Raw genomic sequence first — 21,893 nt, 5'->3', positions numbered from 1 at the left:
TATATATATATATATATATATATGTGAAGATATTTAATAGATATTAATGTATAATAGACGCTCAATTAAATTATCAAATAGCTGCAGCTCCAGTAAACACCACGAAGAGACTACTCCCAGTTTTAACTGACGAGACTCTGGAACTTGTCCACTCGATCAGGGTGCATGATAATAAACTCAGTCATGTATGAGATAGAAATTACAGCAACGCTACATGATAACCTAATTGAGAAGTAGAATTACATCTGGTTATGCGAAGAGTTATGCTAACCACCTATCTTTTTTCCGGCACATGGAGAAAATTAAAATCACTAAGTTGGTTAAGCACGTATGGGGTTTGAAGACCAACTCCACACCACATATCAAGTAGAAAATCGTAGAAAATTCCATAGTATATGTTAATGGATAAAAAGATGCAAGTTATGCGTAGCTTAAAGATCGCATATCCATTTTAGATCCTAGAATTCCAGATCAGAAAATTTCAGCAAATGCAAATAATGATGGTAAGACTACTTATTTATATGACTAAGCCTTTCACTGGAATTGAGAAATGGTTTGTAGATGTATGCATCTCGCTCCAAGGAAGCGGAAATAATAAATATGAGAAATCTTAAAAGCCTTTTTGTTTGATAAATAGTAACTCTGCAAACGATATTTTACCTAAATTCAGTCATAGAAAAACGGTAGAAACATTATCTAGTATAATCCGCCGTATGCTGTACAGGTGAAACACGTGCCAAAAATTTTCTTCAGAAATTTTAAGAACTTTACTACAAGATCTTCCTCGTTCCGTAGCCCCGAACCTGGATGCTATAGTTGCAGCATCTAATAGTTGTCAACCAAATAGGGACAATACTATAAGTAATAGAACACTTTTAAGTTTCCGGTTTGTGAACTGATACAATAAATAGAAATAAAATCATTGGCCATATTTTCGGATTCTAATGTACCTCGTGTGAACAAACTCACTATAGCACACAACTTGAGTGGATGTACTTATAGATCGATCAGGAGTTATTTTAGCACTAATTGGAAATGATTGCGTGAGAACATTGTTTGCAAATCCATAACGGGCGTAAATATTACATAGAGTTGAAAAGTTATTGTTTTATAAACACTTTTACGTACAGTGTTACTAATTTTCTAACTCTAGGCTTAGATACTCACCGTCTCACACAGAGCATATATTTAATCTAAAATCTTAGAGCATAGATTTTAAGAGAGAATGGATTATTATAATTCAGCAAAATGGAAAAAGGCAGGAATGTCATTTATGTACATGTGAAGCACTTGAAAGTCCAAATGCAATGGCAGTTTATTAAAAAAAAACAAAAAAAAACGAAGTTATAATCTAATGCAAACAGATTGACTTGAAATTTTAATTATTAACGAGAACGAAGAAATTATTATTATGATTAAGATTAAGGCAGCGAACTGGCGGAACCGTTTGTGACATTTCGTCCGTCTTTACGTTCCGAGTTCAAATTCCGCCGAGGTCGACTTTGCCTTTCACCCTTTATGGGTCAATAAAATAAGTACCAGTCAAGTACTGGTCGATGTAATCGACCAGCCCCCTCCTCCAAAATTGCAGGTCTTGTGCCTGTAGTAGAAAGGATTATTATAGTTAAGATGTTATATTATTGCATCGATATTAAATTAATCAATAACATTAATGATATAAATGTCGATATGCTTCACATTTAGTAATTTCCTGTTGCGTTATCCACTCAACCTCCTCTACATATGATGGTTTAATCGATTGTTTTTTATGTATTCCACTGAATTGGTCAGTTATTAAGTGCTCAATCACACTTTCATCTCTTTGCTACATTGTGTTGCATTGTATGTAGCAAAATGATTGTGTACTTAAAGGCGGCATGTTGACAGAATCGTTATGACGCCGGACGGCTTTTCATTTGTCTTTACTTTCTGAGTTTAAATTCTGCGGAGGCTGATTTCACCTTTCATTCTCTTTCAAGGTCGATAAAATAAGTACTAGTGTAGTCGACCATTCTCCTCCCACAAAATTTTAGGTCTTGTGTCTATAGTAGAAATTATTATCATGTACTTTGCAGATACCATTTGCTATATCGCATATTTTTATTTAAGATGTACCGTTTACAGTTTTGTTTTTATGCATAGATATTTTGTTTGCAGCAATGTTTGGATGCAAATATAAAAAGATATACGTATTTAGTGGGTGTATATACGTTGTCTGTATACAACTGTCCAATAGTTTGTGCATAGTTATATGTGTGAGTGTATAAATATTTGTGTATGTATGTGGATATGTATGTACGTGTATGTGCGTACGTATGTGTTTTGTCTTTCGATTTTAATATCTATACGTATGTTGGCAGTAGATTGGTGGAATCATTAGAGCGCCTGACAAAATGTCATTTGATTTTTAAGCTACGATGTTTGGAAAGTGGCGAGCTGGCAGAATCGTTAGCAAGCCGAGTAAACTGCTTTGCGGCATTCCATCTGCCCTAAGTTCCAATTTCGCCGAGTTCGACTTTGCTTTCGGTGTCGATAAAATAAGTACTAGTTGAGCGCAGGGGTCGATGTAATCGGCTTACTTCCTCACGCGAAATTGCTGGCCTTGTACCAAAATGTGGAATTAATATTTATATGCATGCTTTTATTTACATAAAGTTTCTTAATTAATGATATGGTTTCATAGAGAAATCACAACTGACTGACCAAATTCTCACATAATGTATCTAGGGGGAAAATATATATATATAACAGAGAGATCCCTGAGTAAGCTATGTTCATGGAATGATCATAATACATTCATCAAATATGTAGTGCTTCTGCCAACTTTTCTTAGCAGGTTGAGGGCTTGGTGAAGCTGAATGTGCTGGACCTGTCAACATCATGGCCATGGATTCTTAGAGATGCATTACTTGAAGTTCTATAGACAAAGTAAATAGATGAATATTCTTTCTTGATTATTTAATGTGTTAAAGCGATCACAGTTTCTAGATAAGGCGGACTGATATTGGATTTCAAACGAAGAGAATTTTTATAAGGTGGTCTCGAATACACGGTGTCATTGGTATCATGGTGTTGGTTTTCTGCAGCTAAATCGGAGGCAAATCTAGCATGATAGGCTGATGTTTTATCAACGAATTCCAGTAAGATCATATTAACGACCAAAGGTACAAAACTGGCAGAAGCCCGTTGGTGGCAGCAAAATGAAAGTTCAGTTTTCCTGCAAACGGTTGTCACAAAGGCGACAGTTGAGTACTTCAAGTGAATAGAGAAGACCCTCTTGGAGAATGTCCATGTTTATACTGGACGGGACATTTCTCAGGACTCGGAGCCTCCAAATGAAACAACATAGCTGTGGTTTCCTCGTTCTTGAAGTTGAAATAATCATAATAAACGAAATAAACCATAACTTCCTGCCACTGATTCTCGTTTCAATTGAGGTAGTGGGGTTTGTATATCTTCACGACTCAAACAGCTTTACTGGCGGGAGTTTTACTCCAAGCAGGTATAACCAAACCGGGCAGGTCTGAAGCAATGGATTAGACTAAATGAAAATCATCATTAGAAACATTGGGAAGCAGTACAGCCGATGTTCAATTTTGGCTAAGGAATCAGTTAGCAATAATCAATGGTGAAACTAGCATGATGCTGGAAGTTGGAATTACGTCGATGACATTAACAAGGTGAATTTTGTAGCTCATCCACTTCCGAATACAAACTGTAGCTAACATCTATATAACTGGTGATCATAAATGTCATCCATCCACAGAAAAATTTAGCATGGCATTAACACTATCGAGACGACCAACTCGTATCACTCGTCACGTGGTTTTAGTTTCGGCTTCCGTAAAGGCATTCGAAAAACCAGCTACAGCACCCAAAAGTCAAATCTTGATTACCTAAATGTAAACATCTTCTGATATTTTCAGCTTTCAATTTTTGCACTCTGAATCTAGTCAATCAACTTCCTGAATTAGTAACTGGAGCAGTTGCTTTCAACATTGATACTACATGTATTCGAAAACACATACTTTTTCATAATAAATTAGTCCTCAATGGTTGGGCTTTGAAGTCAACCTCCGCATGAAAATTCTATTAATGCGACAATGGCGAAGTAGATATTACTTCTCAATCCACGAACATACAAGACATTAAATAGCATAGAAAAGTTTCTAGACTGATAATTGCTATTTTTAACAGAAGTCTTGCACTAAAGTGATCTGTTATGATTCAAATAATGTATTTGTCAAAAATAAAGTTGCAGATTTCTGACAGGAATTCTTCTCACACTCTTGACAAATACCGAAGTATAATGTGTTGGTCATGGGAGGAGACATGAAGGCGCGATCTGGATGTAGCAAAAATTTCAAATATACATTTCACTCTTAAACTAACAGAAACGGACAACTTCGACAGGAATGGACTGTCGTACTTAAGTGCAAATTTCCAGGAAAAGAATGGTAATTTATGGACATAGAATTCTCCAAATGATACAAAAGCTCAACTTGATAATTTATTCACAAACTGAAATTGGATGAATATCATGATGAGCTGGGAAACCTACAAGAGATTTTCAGTGTTTTATTCAGATCTTCGAATCGTGTCCATTGAGGTTCGCCTTTGACTGTATGTAAATAAACTTCAGTCAACAGTAATCTACAATGTCACTGGACTACACTGACTAACAATGAGTGAATACGTAGTTTATGCATTACTGAAGTTGAAATCAGAGCAAAGTGATCAAAATAAATACGAAATGGTATCAAACTCTCTTAAAATTACCCACGAAAATTTTGTCAGAAAAGAGCACCCTTGTAACTTAGGACAGCCACTGAAAAGAGATTTCAAGTAAGAAGCCTATCTAAAAAATATGACACTTTCAAAAAGAAACTATAGCAAATGTGAAAAGTCTCCAAAGAACTAAGTGATACGTTTGAACTGGAGCTAAAATAAATAAATAAATAAATAAATAAATAAAGCATTCAAAATAAATAAAAGCGTCCAAAATAAGATTGATTTTATTCTATCGACAGTCCTTTTAAACTTTAGCATGGCAGAGTCATTTAGGAGATATGCTTTTTTATTCTGATTGATCAATACTAGACGCAAACTTTGTAATTCTTGTATATTTTGGTATATTTTATCAAATATCTGGAAATATTTCTCTGCAGTGATGGGTTCGTCGGGGCTTAAGAAACAGTTGTGAATGATTCCACTTGCCGATTACCAAATAGTGTCTACAATCTTCTTTTGGTGCAGCTTCAGTTTGAGAAAATGTTTTGGTACTTAACCTTGGTTCAGCCATACGCAGAATACCATCAATTGTGTATAAGCAATGTTCGTTACATGTCACAGTGTAGCTTTTGTCGCGCAAAAGAAGCGTAGAAAATGCAACGGTGGCGAATAAAAAAGAAGTTCATTCAGTGCGAGCGGCACCTTTTTGTCGAGCCTTTTTTGTACTTTCTACGATGATGCAAATATGGAACAACTGTTGACTGTCAACGCCTAGTTCTTCAGCAACCAAGAAGTTGTTTGCGTGGGATCGCTTCTGCAATGACCCACATGCGATGTTATCATCACAGAAGGTCGTCTGAAACCATCTTTATCATTCGTCTCTGCTAGGAAACTTTTGGAATCAATACTTTGTTGATATTGTGAATAGTTTCTGCTACTTTGTGTTCCGTTTTAAACACATACAATAAATTGAATGATTTGTTATTTTACCATCTTTAATTTGATAGTCTAAAATGAAAAAAAACAATAAACAATGAAAAGCAAACCATCAACATAAACTAACAGACCGAAATCTGCACTTCATGAGAGTATATTGCATGGACATAATTAGATAATATTTTATTCAAAAGTACTAATCAAAGTGTAAAATAACAAAAACTGCAATTATTTATGCCCCGACCTAATAACACAGGAGATACATGACAGTTTCAACAAGATAACAAAAAAAAAAAAAGAAAGAAAATAGAAGCAATCTGCAACATGCACCATTTCACTACGATCGACATCAGGAATGTTTTCGACTCCACACTTTGCTGTCCGCTTGTGTGGAAAATATTCTATACCTCTTTATAACATACAACACAAAACACTGACTATTAAACTAGTCATCTGTTCGCCCAACAGTTTTAGGATTGCAATTTGCCGAAGGAGTACTGTAAGAACCCGTCTCTTACCTACTCTTTTCCACACCTCCACATGCGCATGTAACTTCATACTGATATCTTCCAAGTATTATACTTTAACCATGTTTCAAAAGAACAGACTAAACGCAAATAGTAAATACAATGTGCACCGTCTTACGTTACCACACTCAATTACAAATACACCATACACAGAAAATAAAATTACTTAGAGTTATATAAAATGTCCCAACATTCATACCACACGTTGAAGTCAGTAAAGAAAGCAAAACAATGCAGAAGTATAGTTAGAGTATGCATAGAGTACCAATAAAGTACTCATAGAATACCGTAAATGTATCATATTTAGTCAGCAGAAAAAAGCAACAACTATGGTTTACAAATAATAAATAAGTTTACAACTTCCAGGTTTACATCAAAATTTGTATATTACGTTGGTTATCTGAAACATGTTCTGTGGCTTACAGTTTTGTTTCATGTTGATGAGAAAGTTTATAATTCTGGTGTTCTTGTAATACTGTATGTTCAAATAAAACCTATTATTGTTAATTTGCTGTTAAGTTGTGTTGTACTTTATGAGCTTTTGTTAATGATGTAATTAGTTCATGTACTATACGACAGATGCAGTTTCTATGTTTTTTTTCTGGATGTCCTATCCACTATATCTGTGTGAATGAATTAGTTTTGGTATTGTTTTTCCGATTTGTACTGGTCTACTAAAGTGCTTGATTATCTGTTATTGATGAATGTCTAATTCTTTGGAATTGCTATTTTCAAGTTGTTATCGATAAAAATTTAATGACTATAGATAAAAATTTAATGAATACATCATTGATGTGTGGGTATAGTTGCTGTGAGTATTTTAACGTATAACTTTATTCTGAACGTTGGCCAAATATGACACTTTCTCGTCGTCTGATCATATAATTTACCACAAGGAACCATTGTAACGCATTGTAATACAACACACGAAGCAAAACTAATATATAAACAACAGTTGATACCCTACCGGCCTATATAGAGTATCATGAAAATTATATCGGTCTAAATTATCGGCCTACGTAGAATATCGTAACAAATTACATTAACTATTACTTTCAGTTATAGAATACAAACCAAAAAGATGGACCAAACTAAAAATAAAGAAAAAATAGCCACTAGTCGTCGAAAGTAATTGAAAATTGATTTTCATTTAAGATCTGTCAAACGCACTGCGTAAGAAGTTGTACAAAAATATCGATTTAGCTTTCACTAGTATAGCAGTATGGGTAACTTCTTTTTCAGCATCTCAATGGTTTAGTTACAGATTTTCTTTTTAAAATTAAAGCAAATTTTGTTTCTTTCAATCTCTGCTCCTCTTCTCACTAACTAAAGGAAGTTGTCCTACGCAACCATTTATTCTCTATATTCAATATTACTGATAATCCTGAATATTTCCTTAATCTAAAATCTAATATTTACAATGCACACTTCTTTATGTGTCTCATTAAGGTGGCCCAAATTTTGGTATAAATAAATTAGACTCACCACCGATGGAAAAAAAAAATGAGAACACCCGTAAAAAGTGAAAAGTTTTCATGTATATTTGTGTAACTCAGAATAAATAGCACTATTTGATTACAATTTTCATTAGTTTCCATACATCGACTGAGTTTTAAGTAATGCTTATATGAGTGACAACATGAACATATGTACGAAGTTTGATCAATAAGTATCCAGACTGTTGCCACAGTAACAAAGCTAAAACACGCAGAGTAAAGCCACTTGACACAGATTGACCTTGAACTCAGGTGTGCATGCCGCACTAAATTTTAACGTTTTAGCTCACCTCCGCTGTTTATAACAGTGTTTGGAAGGTGTGTAGCGTGTGATCGTCGCATTGACCATGACAGAGAAAGCTGTCATGGCGATACCTGCTCAGAGGCCTACGCAAAGTTGCAGAAAGTGTATGGAGAGGGGTGTATGAGCCTCACACAAGTGTACGAGTGGTTCAAGCGTTTTCAAGATGGCCGAAAAATGTCGACATTGGCGAACGTTCTGCGAAACCGCAGAACTGAGAAAACATCGCAGATGTGCGTGCAGCTGTGAGGGGAAATCGTAGAATCACCATCCGTGAATTATCAAAGGATGTGCAGACTAGTTACGGTTCAGTTCAGTTCATTATCACTGAAGATTTGAATATGAGATGCGTGTCTGCCAAGTGTGTGCCAAAACTGCTTTCAACTGACTCGGATTTCAGTTGCACAAGATCTCCTTGATTGTGTCGAGAACGATGAAAATTTTTTGAAAACTTTGCGTAGGCCTCTGAGCAGGTATCGCCAAACTGTTGGCAAAGTTTGATGCAGATATCCTGCTCAGCTTTCTTTGTCATAGTCAATGCGACGATCACATGCTACACACCTTCCTTCCATGTATTGCTGTAAATAGCGGAAGTGAGCTAGAACGTTAAAACTTAGTGCACATGCACATCTGAGTTCAAAGTCAATCTGTGCCAAGGGCTTTTACTCTGCGTGCTTTAGCTTCGCTACTATGGCAACAGTCCTGATACTTATTGATCAGACTACGTATGTATAGATTTGTAGGTTAGGTTTTGTTTTTCGAGATAAAAAATACATGAATGTCTGTAGTCTGTCATGTATGAACATAAAGCTGTATTCATGTGAGAATATATAAGCATATATTACTACCAGTTTTAATAAAGCAAGATATTAAGCACATTTTGAAAATAAATTAAAATACCTGTGACTCTCTCTTTCTCTCTCTCTGTGTATATGTGTATAAGTGTGTGTGTGTGCGTGTGTGTGTGTGCACGCGCGAATGTGTATGCGTGTGTGTGTGTGTACGTGAGTGTGTATCTGTGTACGTGTGAGAGTGTATGCGCGTGTGTATTCGCAACATATCTTTTATATTACAATTCCATTGTGTAGAGACTATACGGTTGCTTGACCAGTGTTTTAAAATTATCACCTAACAAGTAGATTTGGCCGGAAGTTTGTATGTAGATCTCATCATAAGATCAAAATAGCTACTGTCTTCTACAGTAGCACTGACCCCGGCATAATAATTTATAAATTCCTCTTCGGTTACTTTGCCGTCACAGCAACCAGGTGTGTCCAAACCGTCCAAGAAATTCCGTAAAGTCTCTTCTTCTGTCCATTCTCCAGAACGATATCTAGGATGTTCCATAGCATTATTCGCAAAGAATACTGAAACATTAAGCAAACATTTAAAAACATTAGATAAAAGAAAAACATTGCAGTTATAATTATTTTGTATATTATTTAGACAATAGAGTAACATAATTCATAATAATTTCATGTATGATAATAACAATTCCTGAAAACAATTTTCTTTTTTTTGTGAAAAGATGCCTCCCATCATTTCGAAGACTGTGCTGAAAAAGAAATTGGAAAAAATCCACGCCAAAACGGAGAAATTCCATCTTATGTAGGCCGTCTGATCCGAAACACCATTTTCCAGAAACTCCTCCCCATGCCCCCTTAGAAAAGATTTTGCCTAAAAATTTCTTTGTAATCGTAATCTACACCGTTTGAAAGGCATTTGTATAAAATTTCATTAAAAAATACTCCTTTTCCTGAAAGTTATGAAGGGGAAAATGTCGGGCCATGTGGATTTTTCAAAATTCCTCTCCCCAACCCCTCGGAAAAAATTTTTTCAACAAATCTTTACATACACTCAATTTACAGGATCTAAGCGATTATTTATTGAAAGTTTCGTAAGAAAGTATCTATTTTTTTCTGGAAGTTATGAGGCAACAAACTCAGCGGGGTATACATTTGTAGTTATGCTCAAGGTAAGATCACTTATATTTCCTTTATATCGTGTATCAGACGTTATCTTTTACCGACTGTTCTTTCAGTCTATTAACAAATATTCACACCTACCGGGCAGTTGATCTCCATAACATCATGATCTTTGCACCCTGCCTTATAGAAGGATATCTGTCCTGTTATAATTAGACTGGGTTGTTCTTTTTATTGGAATGTTCTACCGGTTTTCTTTATTTTTAAAGGTGAGGGTACATTCTGGTATACCTTTCGTATAGCTATCAGGACAATACTTTCTACAATTAGCCGTTTAGATAGTTTTAGTGAGAGTGTTGTGTCTCTTAGAAAGGTAGTATCATGTGAAATTTTTGTACAGCTTCTGTTGAGATAAGCGATATCTTCCCCATTGGTATGACAGAATCGATATTTTCTATTAAAATGCGAAGGTTTAGAGATATCCTTATCTCTTGTGTCAATCAGTAGCTATTGTATCTCTCTTGTTAATCAGTAGCTATTTAGTAGCTATTGCATGTCCGTGGAAAGCAAAGGCTTAACTCTATAGGTGAGATGCAATGTGTCTCACAAACCCAGAAAAGGTTATTACTCCTGTCAATGTTACAGATGGTATTCACAAGCTTGCGTGATATATACTCATGCATAACTTTTTGTTGAAAATATGAGAATTTCTCTCTCAAATCTGTTTAAGTATGCCAGTCCCACCAGTCTTAGTTCACATAGATAGCTGTTTGCTCAGAGTACCTGTTCAGGAGCTCTTCGCTAAATTTCATGATACTATTACTATTAGTTAACCATATATGTGATGTGATAAGTTCTTTACTTCCTGTCCAGTAGATCAAGTCTAAGTGAATCGATGTAGCACTCAAAAACTGTCTGGACTGTCTTTGTTCCTCTGCTCCCTTTTCTCTGCTTAAAATAAGGTCCTGTCAATATCACTGATGATATGGAACTTAACAATAGTTGTTACTACCTTTCTGATCTTGATGTCCACGCTGCAGATATCTTCAAATGTTCAGTGTAATATCCCAAATGTTGGCACTAGCACTGGCATTCAGAAAATATTGCGGGATATGGTCTTACTGAATGCAGACAACTCTGACTTGCATACTTTCTTAAGTTTGTTCTTTTGTCACTTTTAGTATTACTAACAACACCAATGTATGCAATATTCCGGAGTATTTGTAACATCCATCACTGGTGATAAGGGAGATAGGCCATTGATTTCCACATTCTTTGTCTGTTTAACAATATTTTATCGTTTTACTGCCAAAAATGAACACTTATTGTGATCGAACTCCGTTCCTATGCCAGAGAGAATATTGGCGTTGTGGTATGTATGTATGTATGTATGTATGTATGTATGCATGTATGTATGCATGTATGTATGTATGTATGTATGCATGTATGTATGTATGCATGCATGCATGCATGTATGTGTGTGTTTGCGTATGTATGTATGTATGTATGTATGTATGTATGTATGCATGCATGCATGCATGCATGCATGTATGTATGTATGAATGTATGTATGTATGCATGCATGCATGCATGTATGTGTGTGTTTGCGTATGTATGTATGTATGTATGTATGTATGTATGTATGTGTGCAGATTTGTATGTTTTGCTTTATGCATGTATTCTGGAAAGTTTAAAAATTTTTTACAGTTCCAGTGATGGATTAGATCTGCAGTCTCCGAATTAACTTTCTCCTTTCTGGTTTTGAGAAGCCTAATTTCTCAAGATTGGTATTTTGACAGTGTGTTACATATCCCAATGCCCCAATAATTACAAGTATAAACCTGAACTTGTAACCTGGATAGAGTAACGGCAGATTTCTCAATAGTTCAGCGTCGTACTCTTTTTTCCACTGATCTATGTTAACATCCACTGGGCAGCTAATTTTCACAGCTATGCACAGTTTCTCTTCTCTATCCCAAATCAGGTCTGTTGTGCTCACATTTCATTGAGGTCTTCACTGGGACATTCCACCAGTACTTCTTTTATTATGAGTGGCTAATGCTTCTACCTTACTGTGGGTTCTTATTTCTTTGTCCTCGGGATTATCCTTCCGACGTATTTCATTATAGAGTGTCCTAGCTACATCACGTCTCATCGGTGGATAATACCGTGATGACATTTTCGGACAACTGCTTATGGTGTGGGTGATATCTTCGGTGTTATGTATGTACGTATGCATGTATGTATGTATGTATGTATGTATGTATGTATGTATGTATGTATGTATGTATGTATGGCTCTTTACAAATAATTTGTCTTACCATCCCTGTTGTATTCTTGTGAAACATGGACTTATTATGAAAGGCATTTTAAATTGTTAGAACAATTCCACCAAAAATGCCTTCATCGCATTTTAAACACTAAATGGAGTTCTTTTATTCCAAACACAGATGTCCTTGCATCTACAGGCATCACCTCAATTAAAGCTATGATTTTAAGGAACCAAATGAGATGGTGTGGTCATATTGTTCGAATGGCGGATGAACGCATGCCGAAACAGCTGTTTTATGGTGAGCTTGCAGAGGGGGAACACTATCAGCTTAAACCTAAAAAAATGTTTAAGGACGACATAAGGACTACTATGAAGTCACTTGGAATGGATCTAGAAGATATAGAAACTTTTGCTTAGGATCGAGTTGGATGGCGAACAAAAGTCTGGAGTGGAGTGAAAGCATTTGAAGAGGCCAGGATAACGCATGTAAGACTCAAAAGAGATCTAAGGAAGAATGTTATGATCGAGAAGGTGAATAACAAAGACCTTTGTGACAGACCATGCCTTTCTTTTGCTGGGCTCAAATCTCATTTGCGAACCCATGGAAAACGAACCTCCACCAACTATTCTGCCTATATGTCTGTGTACACATTTGAATACAGTGTATGCCAGAAGGTTTGCAAACGTAACGGAGGCCTCAAAAGACATTTTAAGATCCACAAAGATCAGAGCTTATCTTGGTAGTCCAAATCGAATGTGCAATCTATGTGGGTGTCTTTTCAGAACATTGTCTGGTTTAAAAAGCCTTATCAGATGCCATGATGGTGCTAAGGTGTAGGTACAGAAGGTGGTCAAACTCTGCATAAGGTGTAGACAACCATCATGTATGTATGTATGTATGTATGTATGTATGTATGTATGCATGTATGTATGTCTTTTCTATTTTTTAATTATTATAAATCTTCCACTAAGGAAGGAGCCGGTTTCCCACAAAGATATGACTCCATCTTTGAGATATAGTTAACGCACAAATTCACATTTGAAACTTGAGAAAAGTCTTGCATATTTTTACTGTTCCACTCACAGATTGCACTTGTAATAAACGAATGAATTGGTAGATTTCTCTTTCTGAAAATCCCAGTTTATCCAGATTCTCCTTTAAGCATTTACTAACAAAACCTAGGGCTCCAATTATTATTGGTATGAATATGAATTCATAGTCTGGATATAGAAACTGGAGGTTTCGAAGCAGTTGCCCATAGATATCCTCTTTTTCTTTGATTTTCAAAGAGATATTTATATTTGCAGGGCAGCTGACCTCTATGATTGTACATACCTTTGCCCCTCTGTCCCAAACAACAATATCTAGCCTGTTATGTTAACATTTGACAGAAGTTTTGATGGCAATATTCCACCAGTATTCCTCGAGTTGGTGTTTATGAATGTATTCCATAACAGATATGAATGTGTTCCATAACAGAGGTATTTACTAAATTTATTTCAGGACAGCCTTTTTTGCGGATGGCATTGTAACTTGTTTTAGCAACAACATCGTGCTGCATAGGGAGGTAATACCGTGACGACATTTTAGGAAAGCTGCTAATCACATGCGTGACGCCTTCCACAGAATCATGACATAGCCTACACATGCGGTTGCACCTTGGGTTTACAAGTGCGTCACTGTCTCTCTTGTTCACCAGGTACTTTATGGCAATCTCCTGTTCCTGGATCGCAAACGCATAGCCCTCAAAGTGTGATGTGATGTAGTGGCCTTGTGTGCAAGAGAGGCTGCATTTCGTGTCAATTTTGTTGTCTTCTTCAAGCTTCCGGGAAACATACTCATGCATAGTCTTTTCATCCAGGTCTTCTCTGAGGTAAGAGAGCCCAGCTGTTTTGGGGCTGTATAGGAGATCATCAAGGAGAGAGTGCTTCTTGAGGAGCTCACTGCCAACTCGTACAATATTGCTCACTTCACTTTTCAGTACTCCATTGATATATTTATTTTTGCTGCTGTTGTTTAGCAGATGCTGCCTGAATGATACCATACAGCATTCAAAGGCCGTCTGCACTGATCTCAGGCTTCTACCACCTTTATTTCTTCTTAGGTAGAGCCTGTCAACATCACTGTTTCTGTGGAAGTTCCCAGTTACTGTCAGGATTTTGCGAGTTTTTAATATCTATGGAGTGGATTTCCTCTACAGACCAATCAGGTATCCCGAATGTTGCGATCAGCACTGGTACTGCAAATGCATTGTGGGATATTGTTTTGTTGCAAGAGGAGAGTTCCGACTGCTATATTTTCTTAAGTGCGGTGTAATATTCTCGGATCACTCTATCTTTATTCACAGTGCCTTCATATGAAACAGTTTCGTCTATGCCTAGGTACTTGTAACATTTTTTGTGTGGAATGGGGGGGATACAGAGACCGTTGATGCATAGGTTTTAGGTTTGGAGGACTGAGTCTCTTTGTTCTATAACCAAATATGAACATTGCTTTTGACCAAATTCCATGCCAATATCAGCTTAAAATGTTGTTATTAATTCCAGCTGTTTTATGGCATTGTTAACACTTTTGGCATAAATTTTCAGGTTGTCTACAAATAAATTATGAGTTACATTGATATTTCTGGCAGTTGAAGATTCTAGCATGTAACCATTTGTTTTCTGAAGTAGGAACGATAATGGATTCAGTGCCAAAATGAAAAGAAGTACAGAAAGACTATCTCCTTGGAATATTCTCTTTGTAATGCCTATACTATTAGAAACAATTATTCTGTTCTCAGTTGTAAGGATTAGAATAGTCGTCCATGTCTTTGTGAGTCTCTCTATAGCAGCAATTAAGGTAGTTGTTACTTTTGCCAGATGTGGGCCCATCAGCACCCATGAATGAAAGGTAGAGTCGAATGCCTTCCTATAGTCAAGCCATACTGTCACAAGTTTTCTACGTTGTTTTCTTACTTCAGACAGTACAGCTTTGTTTATTAAAAGTTGTTCGGTACATCCCAACACCCCCTTCTTTCCACCAGCCGGTTCATCAGTCACAATGTTATTCGAATCACAATGGTCCTGGAGGAATTGGTTGAGGCAGCTTGCGTACAATTTGTACATAATGTTTAGGCAAGGAAGGGGGTTTGTAGTTTCCTGTCATCTCAGTGATTTCCTTTTTGGCAACAAGATTTGTCCTTGCTGTAGCATGTCAATGTGGTATATCAGTCTGACCTTCCATAGTCCTTTTGAATATACATATCAATTGGTTTCTATAAAATGTTAGCTACTTGTATCAATACCATGGGCCTTTCAACAGGGTATCGATTCAAAACACACGGCAAAACTGACTAAGAATTGGCTGAAAACAAATGGGATTAATATTCTGGAATCGAAAATTTGTGGAAAGAATTGAAAAAAAGAATTCAAAAAAGAAACCCTCGTAATTTACAAGAACTGAAAAGAATTTAAGAATGGGGAAAAATAATCTCCACCACATGCAAAACGTATTTAGGAAACTATTCAAAGCACCCGCAAGCTCTCATCATCAACAAGAGTTATGCAACTAAATACTGATTTGACTGTACAAATGTGTTGTAAGCTTTTGAGTTTTGAATTTCAACGTTTTCCGTATAAAATTGTTTCTGTTCATTATTATGTAATTATGACTGTTGCATTGAATTTAGTACAAAAAACTTCATAAATGGTGGAAATTTCATTAACCTGCATTAACTCAGTATCTGTAAACTTGGATTTTTGACTGTGCTTGTAAACTTTTGCGAGCCACTGTGTAATTTTCTATGCGTAAATAGATCGGTTGGGAAGAATCAACGTATTTTACTTAATGATTGGCATTAAAAATTTATTGACTGGAATCGGTAATCGTGTCAATCGCGTAAAGGTTAATAGTTTTCGCGTCGCATTGACATGTTTTCTTTTATTCTGAGATACATTCTTAGATATTGTTGTCCTCTATCATGTTTACGCATTTTATTCCATTGTAACGTCAATTAGTTTTCGAAACAGTATTTAACACCAAGCGTCCTTTTCAAGGCTTCCCCTACCAAAGATAGTTTTTTTAAAAAATGCCATTGGATAACTTTAAATTTTTTTTATTAGGAATCAGTAATTTTATGACATTTCTCTATGAAATATGTTGATGATTTCCTTATTTCTAGAATCAACATTTGTAGTGGCTCGTATTGCTCGACCTGTGAATTTTATAGTATTCAATGGGCTGTCAAAAACTTGATTTATTATTTCATTGTAATTTGATATAGCCTCAACACAATTTGGAAGATCAATCTTGCCATCAGAGTCATCCAATTGTATTCATGGCAGGTTTGATTTTGCTATTCTGCTCCAGAATGAAGAATAGTCATAAATATGTTCATAATAGCTCTCCTGCTAGCTTTCTTTAAGAAAAAGGTTTTGTAGAAAATCGCATAGCAACTCCAGATTCTTAACCATCAAATCAACAGCTTCTCAAACATTCCAAAATGCTTGTGGTGCTTCCTTTCAACAGATGAAACTAATTAATCTCTCTAGCTTGCATTTAAATCCAGTGCTGCAAACAGAATCACTGTTAGAGCATTATGGAAAGGTGAATGAGCTATAGAAAAATGATGCAAAAAAAATGAACCAACCCTGTAGATGTAACAGCGAGAATTGATTTATTTCAATGTGCTTCATAACTCAATGTGTTTAGTTGAAATATTTTTTCTCCACCAAGACTAAAAAAAAAAGACTTAGTTTGGATTGTTGTTGTATTTGATATTCCATGAGCGCCATGTCGCACCCTTTTCTCTCTCAATGAAAAGAGGACGAAGTGCAATGGGTCGTAATTCAGATGGTTAATTCACTGCAAACCTGGATCACATTTGTGTATAACAATGCCACAATGTTCATTATAATTTTCTCTCAAAGTAAAACCACTGCTATTTCAAAAGCAGTAGCTCTACCTTATTTTCTCGTAAAATCTAAAACAATGACAAATTGAAATGTAGTATGTCACAGTACTGAGAAAAATGATATGTTCTATATAAATATTTAAGAAATCATTATGCTTATACAGGTCCAGTAGAATTCTTTAAATGCACATTAGATAAACAGTTTCAGGATCTGCATCATGTTAAAGGACACTGGTCGATATGCGACAGGTAATTTTTTACTTGGCAGAAGGTGACACGCAGTAAATTGAACACTTCGGGTGTATGCACCATCTCTGTTTGAAATCATGTTTCAATTGTAGGTAGTACCGTTTGAAGCGAGCCTATTGCGTTGACACTCCGAATGTTTCGTTAGGAATCAAAGATTTTTTAATTAAAATTCAAAAATGTTGCAGGTGGGTTGAATTTTCCATTTGAAAAGATCGAACTGTACTCTTCAAAACTTGCACTAAGAATAAGGAATTTTTAATCACCCACAAGGGGCCAACATAGAGGGGACAACACAAAAACATGTAGGGACACATAACATGAAAAAAAAAATTAAATTAAAAATATGGTAACATGAATGATACATGAAAAGGAAACATGAAAATGAGCTGCTTGCCCCACCTCAAGCAGCAACGCTTACTTCCTTCTGAATCCCGAGTCCTTCAAAACGTCCAATCCGAATTTTTCTCTCAGTTCCATTCATATCCTACTTTTACCGTTCAGGTTCACATAAGTCTTCCAATACTTATAACCTTTTTTATATTTTGCAATCACTTCCTTCAGACTCTGAGACGCCAGCACTCACATGTGCCAACCTACAACATCAATATATCCCTCCACATCCACAAAGTTTGCTGTCTTCCACCTTGTTACCTTATTTATTAGTTCCTCGACTACATCCTCTGTTAACACACACGTGTAGCTATTTTCACGGGGTGTGGAATTTTGTGTATCTTGTGATGTCTGTTTTTCTCTTTTTTTTTTACATCGTGAAGGGAATGAATGGGTTTGGTGTCTGTGGAGAGAGGGTAGGTCTGAGAGGTTATGGGTGGGGTAGGGATGGCTTGGGGCTCCACATCACACTGTCCTTTCTTTCTCTTTTTCGTTCTTCCCTCTGCCACTGACCATAATTCTTCCTTTTTCCATTCTTCCATTTGTACCTCCTCTTGCTTCTTCGACTCTTTATCCACTTTTCCCAGACTATGCTTCTGAAGAGGGGAGTGTCCTTTAATGTGGCCCTTTTGGCCACATTTAAAACAGCGAGAGAGTCTGCCCTCCACCCACAATTTCAAGATTATGTCTCCTACGGTCACCGTCTCCGTCAAATCTTCCAGGGATTCTACTTCAGCCTGAACAATAAGTTCTAATGTTTTTCCTTTCCACATCACTTCCTCCGTTTCTGCGGCCTGGAGGACGGCCACTTCATCCTCACTTCCAAGGAGGACAACCCAAGCCACATCTATGTCTGGCAAGATTCCCTCTACCCTGATCTTGGATGTCCTCCTTCCAAGACATATGGGTAGAAGGACTACTTTATTCACTGGACCACCACCGTCCCATATTTGCTTCCTCTTGCCAAAAACACCATACCCTTAGATACCATGCACAACGCCTTCTCAATTGTTTCGGCTTCTATTTGGTCTACCTTTTTCTGTTCCATTGAATAAACTTTATACACAATGGTTCTCTTCATCATGTCCTCCATAACTTTCAGTGAAGGCGGCAACTTCACGTCACCACCTACTTTATGTGCCATTTTTTGATGCTCTTCCATTTTAGACAAGTCCATTTCATTCCTTTTTAACTCCGTTACCTCAGCTAAGCTCTTTTTTTCCCAAGACACATGTCTATTCTGTTTACAGCCTTTACTAATTCCTCCTCTGAAGTGCACAATTCCGACCCGCTAAGGTCCGAATAGAACATTTTTTCATTAACCGTCGCTTTCTCTTGAAACAGAGAGAAAGCACAACCGGTAAACCACTGCAAAGCAGCACAAAAATCAACACTTCAATACAACTCAATACACATTAAAAAAACAAAAAAATACGACTTGCAGTAAGAATAAGGACAAGGTAAAATTACAACCAGCTTTTATAGCAAGTTCATGCAGGTAGTTTATCCCGTCCCCCTCCGACTTTTAGTTCATGCAATTGAAAAACTCGCATTACTTATGGGATGACCCAATGTATATAGGTAGATGATAAGCAGCTTTCTTTATTAATTATAGTACAGGTGTAACTAATTCGGAGAAGCATTACTTTCATTATTCACACATCGTCACTCTCGTAATGCAGCACTTTGTAATTTTGGTTCAAATTGAAAGCGTAAAACTATTTTCACTTTCTCATGAAACCGGGTCGTTGTAGAGCAATGTCTTTCAAATAACTAAAGCTGGTTTTTGAGATAACGTAGAAAATATGTAAATGAAAATAAAGTTTATTTAATTGCCGAAAGATTACTGAATCTTTTGACGCTCCATACGTCAAAATCGGCAACTCAGTTTTCGAATGCATAAGGAATACACACACACACACACACACACACACACACACACACACACACACACACACATGCACACGCTCACACACACACTCTCTTTTATATAAATAGATTACACGAACTCACGTTTAGCGCCGGATCGGAAACGAAAGAATTAACTAGCCATAATTTTTATGCATTTTTATTTTAGGAATTTGAGAACAACAGTTACTATAAAACAGTCGTTTATTACAAATAAATGCTAAGAATTATGGTAATATGATACGCACATCATATAGAATAATTTGGGGAATTTTACTTAACTTTATCTCGTGGTTAACGTATCTATACATTTGCAAAATGGTTCACCCCCAACTAAAATCAATAATACATTAGAAAAAAAAAATCAACTAAAATATATTATCCGATTACCATTTCGAATACAAGCAGAAGGTAGTCAAAAGTATAGTTCCAGTGCAAACTGGTGCAAACATGTGTTAACTTGAAAATTATAGAGTAAGGAATAGCACATCCTGTTAGGTTTGTTTTTATTTTCCTATCAGTTGGCATACTATACCCTAATTCGTTTCCTTTTCCTTAGCATATCATAGTAAAAGCAAGCTAAGTCAGTTACCTTAAATTTCAGTATAAATGTCGACATTTTAAGCTAGGCACCAGCCAACATGCCAAATGCTCCTGTATCAATACAACAAGATGATAAACATATGGTACAATACAACGTAAAGGAATATATGTTTCAGTGAAGTCCTCACAATTATAATTATTTTTTATATTGAAATTAAATATATAATTAATCTTTCCAATGGTAGAGCTGGTAGAATCGTTAGCACTCCGAGCGAAATGCTTAGCGATATTTTATCTGTCTTTACGTTCTGAGTTTAAATTCCGCCGAGGTCGACTTCGCCTTTCATCCTTCCGGGGTCGATAAATTAAGTACCTGTTGCGTACTGGGGTCGATCTAATCGACTGCCCCCACCATAAATTTCGGGTCTTGTGCCTAGAGTAGAAAGGAATATTTTAAAATTTAATTTGGGATTGTGTAAAGTTAATTCCCAGCGGATAATTAGTTACTTTATTCATTTCAGAGTGATGAAAGACAAAGATGGAAAATTAATTCAGAAATAAGTCCAAAATCATCTGTTGCGAGACCATTAGCGTGAAGTCATTTTATCTATTCTGCAACCTTCACGTATAGACTGTAATACTGGTTCCAAATTTTTTGCACAAGACCAGCAATTTCGGGGGTAGTGGTAAATCAATCACATCGACCTCTAGTGCTCAACTGGTACTTATTTCATCGACCCCGAAGCTATGAGAGGCAAAAATCAACCATCGGCGACATTTGAACTCAGAAGGTAAGCACGGAAAAAATGCCGCCAAGCTGCTTGTTTGGTGCGGTAACGATTCTGCCAGCTTGCAGCCGACATATAGACAGTAATATTGATAATTTAAAATATAAGATATTAATATAACAGCTGATGCTTCATAAACAAGTGACTGGAACGCCACTAAACTGAAATGTATTGATTTCAAATATAGGTACACAGTTTCAAATTTTAGTGGGAGGTTATAATTGTTAATATCAACTGTGATAGTGGGCTGATACGTATTTTATCAGTAGAAGTCATTCCCAATGAGGTTTGAAATCAGAGCTCAAAACTAAATTACGCAGATAATTTTTAGCAGATATATTGAATGCTACTGATGCAAGTGTTCCAATGAAGTCTTATGACCTCTATTATTTCAACATATAGTATATTTACATTCCGGATTCTTGTTAATCTATATTTTGTCCATAAAGTCGGTTATCAACTTATGAGACACGTATAGACTTAAACCTTATTTCAAGCATTTGCTGGAGTAAAAAAAAAAAAAAAATGGCCAAGTTTACGGTGAATATAAATATATCTTAGGATCTTTTCCTTTTGATGGGAAACTCGATTAATTAATTCTCTTTAACCAAACACTTTGAAATTTCGTTTACTGGTAGAATGTGTCATATAGAACATCTTTTACTCTAAGCGTTGTTGAGATAAGTTTCTATTTTCGAAGTTATTTCGTGTTAAAGTTGTCGTATTTCGGTAATTTCAACCAATCAATGACGTGTATTCAGCTGAATAAAATTACTGCTGTTGTTTGACAACAACTATCGGTGGTGTATATTTCGTTTGTCACTGTTATTTATGACATCGTTCGTGCGTTTGTACTGGTTTTTGCTTAAAAAAAAATTTTCTACTTAGGGTTAGGGTTAGGGTTGGGGTTTTAGGGTTAGGGCTTGGGTTTT

The 21,893-nt window shown here is 36.1% G+C and overlaps 1 protein-coding gene across 4 annotated transcripts in view; it reads right to left on the bottom strand.

Moving 5' to 3' along the window:
- Window positions 1-4,989: 4,989 nt before the first annotated feature.
- LOC106872623 (calcyphosin-like protein) overlaps window positions 4,990-21,893 on the bottom strand; it is a 29,669-nt gene continuing 12,765 nt past the window's right edge. For 3 of the 4 annotated variants that reach the window (XM_014919678.2, XM_014919679.2, XM_014919677.2), the window contains exon 3: window positions 5,825-9,358. In XM_014919678.2, coding sequence (XP_014775164.1) covers window positions 9,120-9,358 — 239 coding nt within the window. In that variant the 3' untranslated portion in view covers window positions 5,825-9,119. Of the gene's footprint in view, window positions 5,740-5,824; window positions 9,359-21,893 lie in introns of those variants that run through there. The other variant, XR_008266971.1, reaches the window with a different exon arrangement.

Source organism: Octopus bimaculoides, chromosome 2 (genome assembly GCF_001194135.2).
Source record: "Octopus bimaculoides isolate UCB-OBI-ISO-001 chromosome 2, ASM119413v2, whole genome shotgun sequence".
Lineage (NCBI taxonomy): Eukaryota > Metazoa > Mollusca > Cephalopoda > Octopoda > Octopodidae > Octopus > Octopus bimaculoides.
This window is presented reverse-complemented; position numbering and strand designations above follow the sequence as displayed.